Source organism: Megalops cyprinoides, chromosome 1, assembly GCF_013368585.1.
Source record: "Megalops cyprinoides isolate fMegCyp1 chromosome 1, fMegCyp1.pri, whole genome shotgun sequence".
NCBI classification, from domain to species: domain Eukaryota; kingdom Metazoa; phylum Chordata; class Actinopteri; order Elopiformes; family Megalopidae; genus Megalops; species Megalops cyprinoides.
The window spans coordinates 17,600,376-17,607,014 of record NC_050583.1 but is presented as its reverse complement, the minus strand read 5'-3'; the positions used below and the strand labels follow the sequence as shown (position 1 = coordinate 17,607,014).

The 6,639-nt window shown below is 39.9% G+C and overlaps 1 protein-coding gene across 1 annotated transcript; it reads left to right on the top strand.

The window, feature by feature from the left end:
* The first annotated feature begins 405 nt into the window (after nucleotides 1-405).
* On the top strand, nucleotides 406-3,785 carry cbx8b (chromobox homolog 8b). Its single transcript, XM_036543100.1, has 5 exons — nucleotides 406-556; nucleotides 683-726; nucleotides 1,062-1,127; nucleotides 1,275-1,341; nucleotides 2,925-3,785. Exons 1-5 carry the CDS (start codon nucleotides 488-490, stop codon nucleotides 3,783-3,785), a joined length of 1,107 nt encoding a protein of 368 aa, XP_036398993.1. The 5' UTR covers nucleotides 406-487.
* Nucleotides 3,786-6,639: the final 2,854 nt, after the last annotated feature.

The following is a 6,639-nucleotide window of genomic DNA, read 5'->3' as shown; positions in this document are numbered from 1 at the left end:
GCTACTGTAATCTTTTGGTTTTGATTGAAGTAATGCTCAAATAGCATTAAATAGCATAAATAGCTCAAATAGCGTAATTAAATAATGTCTTAGAAGTTGGTCTTTGGTCAGTATAAATTGTCATCCGAATACTTTAGTTGAACATTAAGAAAACCATAACGCGGCAACGCCCTCATGCAACCGGTCATCTAGACCATCTCTCTTCGGTCAAACCGTACAAACACGAACCCAGCCACAATCACAATCACAGAATTTTAGCATTAGCGTCACTTCCTCGTAATGAAACGCTCCTCCTCCCAACTTAGCAACCCAGAACACGTAGCAACATCTGAACCAATAGACTTCTTCTAAACGGTTCCACCGACAGCGGTGCTTGGCAACACATTAAAAACGTGATGACGTCTTTGCTGGGTTATGAGTATTATGGGCTGTCTGGAATTCACCAGCTAGTGGAGAGAAAAATATCTAACGGTAGACTGAAGTAAACATGGAGCTGTCGGCTGTTGGAGAGAGAGTGTTCGCGGCCGAATCCATCATCAAACGGCGTATAAGAAGAGTATGTGAAAGCCGCAAATTAACTTTTGTTGCTGTCATAAATACATGTCGTTTACATATCAATATCTGGGCAGTGCTGCCTTGCTGACCAAATGTTTTTCCTTTACGTTTCTAATTGCACTTGCAGGGTCGAATGGAATACCTTGTGAAATGGAAGGGCTGGTCTCCGAAGTGAGTAACGTTTGTAAGCTAGCCAGTCACAAACAAGTCTCATCCCTGCTAGCTGGCGAGTTTCGTTTGATTACATTATATCTACAGCAAGCTAGCTTAGCATGCTTGCTAACTACCAGCGGTTTTAGCTAGCTAGCTAGCAATCGACGTAGGTGTCTAGCTAGCTAGCTAACTAACTGGCGACGCAGCTAGCCAGCCAGCTAGCTAGGACTCGCAACGTATGCGCAGCTAACTATCCGTGTACAATGAACTCAGCCTCACTGTGAGTTGAATTGTGAATGTGAAATGAATTGTCGCAAATTACAGAGTGTCAATGTGTTGTGGCTTCTGCTTAGATATAGCACCTGGGAACCGGAGGAAAATATCTTGGACTCCCGCCTCTTCGCCGCATTCGAAGAGAGGTAAGCAGCCAACCGCAGGCCTGTGCGATAGGGAAGAGGTAACAGTTAAATTAAATGTGGTTAGCTCGCTGTATGTATTCTCTGGCGTGCATTTTGCTTCGCCCTGCAGACATGCATGTGGAAAATGGATATCATGTGTTATTACAGAGAACGTGAGAGGGAGCTCTTTGGGCCTAAAAAGAGGGGACCTAAACCGAAGACTTTTCTTCTAAGGGTGGGTAGCGAACTGAATCCAGTGATTAATGTTTATGATCTGGCTAGCTACCTTGCTATGTCATAGGCAGCTGATAATGATGGCGGTGTGATCGACATGGGCTTTCCGTGTTGGTCAACGTGTCAGGCATGTGGCATATAAACAAACCTCCCAAGACTGTCTCCACCCACTTTTGCTTGAGGGACTATTCACTTTAACCACAAGGGGCTTTCACTATAACTTATTAGCTACATCTGTTCTAATGCAGTTTTTTATATAAAACATTTTTGGAGGAATGCCATTTATCTTATAATTTTGGTCAGTGTTTTCTACATTTTATTTGTAAAATATTGAAACCATAAATATAACCAATGATTAAAGTTATAATTAAAGATCATATTAGTCACTGTGCAGTAACTGTTTTAGTATTGAATGTTGTGTGAGTTTTAACAAAATATCAGAATGACTTTTTATGCACAATTCATAAAATGTTCATAAAAATAGGTTTGGGTATGTCCTGCTATTAGTCCATTCTTAAAATGCAGATGTAAGTGTTGAGATGTAGGTGTACAGTGTGCACTGATCAGTCATGTCCACGAAATGGATTTGGTCTCACATAGGTTGTAGGCTTGGTTTTGTTTCTAAGTGGATGGCAGTACAGGGCTTTTAATTTAGGATTCATTTAATCCTAATCTACACAGTATTCACAATATATTTTTCGCTCAACACATACATAGTTAACAATGTTAAGGTGTACATAAATTGTTTATCATCCATTTGTACAGCTTGATATTTAGTAAAGCAATCCAGGTCAAGTATGTTGCACAGGCTTACAACAGTGCAGCATCAGTGCCCAAACTGAACTGACAACCTTTAGGTTGTAAGAATTGCTCCTTAACCATTACACCACACTACTGTCAATTTATTTACACTATTTTTACATGAGTCAGTGGGCCTTTCATGGTCTATAGTAACCCTATCATAATAACCTTGCAACAGTGTATGTGCCTGGAATGGGAAAATGTATAATGACCACATCATGCAAGCAGAGTCTAAACTCCCTGGGTCTTTCGGGCAGGAAGTAGAGGTCTAGAAATCTTGCCCATGCATGGTGTTATTAAAAATTAAATAAAGTTAAAATTAATTTAAGAAATTACATTTAAAATTAAAGGTATTTCTGTGCCTGTTATCTAATGGGAATGGAAAATAGAAAATTGTGCTTCTAATACATAGGGAATTCTTTCATTTCCTCCATTTCTGTCTTACTGCCTCCATTTCTGTCTTACTGTCTTGTAAATTGTAAACCTCCGAACAGAGGTTTGACATTTTGGCTGTATTTACCTTGACCACCTTGCACCAATGCAAATTGGGGTGATACACAACAAATAATATGTAATATGTATTATATACCACTTCGTAAAGGATACACCAAGGTTAGAATTTGATTGCACTGAACTGAATTGAACTTTTCAGATGAAAATATTGAAGAATTGAAAGTTTTTCTGTTTACAATTTGGCTTTATTTGCTCCGTGGTGAGTTTATTTAATAACCTTTTTATTATCACTTGTATTGTAAGACTGTCCCTTTGTTATTGCTCCTGTAGGCTCAAGCCAAAGCTAAAGCCAAAACGTACGAATTCCGGAGTGAGGCGGCAAGGGGGATTCGGGTTTCATTCCCAAATCCAGAGCCTGTCATTACCCCAAGAGCTCGGGAGGGCTTACGGGCCATCGTACCCACCATCTTTCCTCCTAGCACTGTCAACAGGGGTGAGAGTGTGCGCATCAGACCTCTGGAGCCCGCTCGGGAGCACCGTCCCTCTGCCTTGCAAAGATCTCCTTCTGCTGCTGACGGATTAGTCTCTGCACCCAAGAAGAGGGGGCCAAAGCCAAAACTGCGCTTCAAAGACAACCTTAACAGTGCTCCGGCCCCAGAGCCTGCTAAGAGGAGGTCAGAAGAACAGATGACTTATGGCCCAGTCAAACTGGGGAAGCATGGCCCCTCTGAGGGCGAAAAGGCAGGCTCGGAGATGAGAGTAATTAAATTAGCCCGACGGCACCAGGAGGATCCCACATACGCCCCAAAACAGACACGGGCAATACCCAGTGGAAGTATGCACCACTATGGTTTAGACAGGAGTGCGCACACACACAGAGCAGCAGGCTTGGACATTCAGAGCTGCAGGACTAAGGAATGCTCGGGTGGCTTGTCCTCTCCACAGCCCAAACTAAAGCACTTGTCAAAAAATAGCCTATACCAGCCTGATGGTCCTCCACTGAGGGACCAGCCCTCTCTTGTTGCCAAAATCCCAGTGTCCAGGATTCTTGGAGAGCCGGATGAAGATTCCTGGAGCCCTTGTCTGAACAACGTGGAGAAGGTCGTGGTGACAGATGTGACCACAAACTTTTTAACAGTAACAATTAAAGAGAGCAGCACAGATCAAGGCTTTTTCAAAGATAAAAGATGATTCTTCTGAGTTCCTTACTTGTCTTTGTTTTTAAGACTTCCTAATCAAATTATTTTCTCTGAAAAAAACCCTTACTTTATAGTATCATTTAACATTTCAAAGTTTCTACATGTATAACTGTACAGAAAAATGAGATTATATATAAATTTGTGTGTATGTAAATGTTAGATATGTATTTATGTAAAGACCAAATGAAACAAAGTCATTAGACCATATATATGCCCTGCATAGATCTTTTGTGAAGGATTGCATGTCAAACATGTTGAGCTTTATGCTAAACTGTATGTGCACAAAAATGCAGATACTGTAAGATAATTTTTGTTCAAAAGAGAAGTACGAGTTGCCCAAATAAGTTTTTTGCAAGGTCTGGAAATACCCTTAATTCTTTAAATTGAAGGTAAAGCTTTGAGTGAGATTTTGCCGATCCAACACGAAACGTTTTGATTGATCTGTGTTATTCAATGCACAGTTGTGTAATTTTGCTGCACAATAATTTTCCAATTGGGGAAAATATCACATTATGGACAGTCCGTTAATTGGGAAAATTATCAATCATTCCCGAATGGATTAAGCATGGTAAACCATTTTTAAAGATGTTTTATTCATGATCTTCATATTCATCCGTTTTCTGTGTTATTTACTTATTTAGGACTCTTAGTATAACGTGCGAAATGATCCAGATACGATGAAAGGAATTTAGGTATTGCTTACTCAACGGCTGAGTATTATATGTATTGCTATGTAATAGTAAGGGTTTGTCAAGAAAAAACAGTATCAAGGGTACTCTACATCTTCCAGAGTTATATATTTTAATGAGTCTTTGTTAAATACCATCAAGCTCGTCTTTAGCAGACAAGATAGAGATAGCTGTTTTGTCTTCATCCTTGCCGCTTGATGAAATGTGCATTCGTGGTTCTTGAGTATTCAAATGCTTAAAAATCGGCGTCTGTATCGGTAATTGAACTGCTTGCATTGCGGCTCTGAAACCGCAGCTGGATGTAACATGTAATTTTGCTTATGAGCCACGTTGTAGTAACTATTTCTGCAAATATACTGTGGAGTTAATTCTCGTGTTTTGTCACATCTGTCTTTAAGGTCCACACAAGTCGGCTGTTTTATTTAAGACTGGAGTAATGCATAGATTGTGGCACAACTTTAATTATAAGATGTAAATTGATGCCGGCATTTTCGTCCCTAGACAGAGATCCACCACAGTATTCTGCCGGTGCGTTTCATTTTGTGTCAACGACGTGTGGATAAATAATACAGGAACATCTACTTGTCTTTATATCTGTTAAAATAATTCGAATTTAACTCCGGCACGAAGTTTTCTTGGCATCTGTCTCAGTTTCAGAGCGTGATTTATTTCCACCTTCTCGTTTATTCCCATAAAATTGTCTGACCGTACCATTTAGCAATGTACTTAAATATTGTCCCGCAGACCCGCTATCCTTCGAGCCGCTGTTAGAACAATTCTTAAATTGGCTGCGAAAAATCAATCCATCGTTACAGCGATTGAACCGTGTCGACGTTCCTTATAAAAGGGGCAACTTGGGTATTTGGTCAAGAGAGAGATTGTCAGAACGTGGAATGGTATGAATATTAGTCCGTGATGCAGGCATATCAGACAGCTTGTTCCGTACACGCTTTATTTGAATATCATTCGTAAGCATTGACACCAAATCTTGATAGACCCAATTTTTACAACTTCCCAGTATTTCTGTTAATACCTCTGTTTCTGGACAAGACGACAGAGAGGGAAACTGAAAATAATCGCCAAAAGGTCGCAAGCATAATTGGCACCTTATAGTATTTATTTGCTTGGTCGACACCTCTGTATTGAATGATTTATACTTAGATTGCACTTTGTCATTCTTAAACTATAGCTGCATATATGGATTACCATAGTAGTGTCTTACCTGGGATTCGAACATACAACCATGGTCATAACTAGGTTACTTAAAATTTGATTGCTGTCATATTATCCTAAATGTAAGAATAAATCCAAGCAATCTTTATGGAAACAGTTTGCAAATCCCAAAGTAGAGACGTAAAATCCAAGGTATTCACGTTACTTTTGCCGTCCGACCTGGGAAATAATGCTAGGCCATGAAGAAAAATAACTTATGGCTGTGGCATATATGTGTAGTAAGAATCCCCCCCCCCCCCCCCCCCCCCCCCAGTATTCCCCTCTAGATATGGTCTAATAAGACATATATACGTTTTATTCGTTTGTTGTTACGGAGAAACAGCTGTCAATAATGGTGTTTAATTGGTGCATTCCTGAGAGATTGCCCTTACTCTGATAACTTGCGGTGATCTGATCTGGTTCAGATGACCCACTGGGTAAACGGTCAAAAGACAGACCAATGGATCAATGATGGATAAATGTAATAGTTGCATTAGTTGGATGTGGTATGCCATCCAAGGGGAATTTGCTGTTGCAATAAGAAATTATTAAATGTAAGTGATAAAACCACTGACACATTACAGGCAGATGAGATAACTCAATGAATTCCACGTAGTTTTAAAAAAACGCACACATGGTTTTTAAATATCAGGGCGATTAAAGTTCGATAATATATAATAACACGATTTCAACAATGAAATCCATCAAGAGGTAAGATTCAGTGGGACGGAATCTTTATACCAGTAATATGCCAACGCCCTCATCCAGAGCGTCTCGATATACACAGCTTGCACTTTAAATTCACCGCCACTCATCAAAGAATTAAATATATGAAAGCATTAGCAGAGACGATTTCAATGAAGTATGAGTTTATTGAATGACCCAAGAACTGACAAAGTGTGTGCAAGCCGGGGGTTACTGTGCGTTGTTCTAGACAAGGAAGAA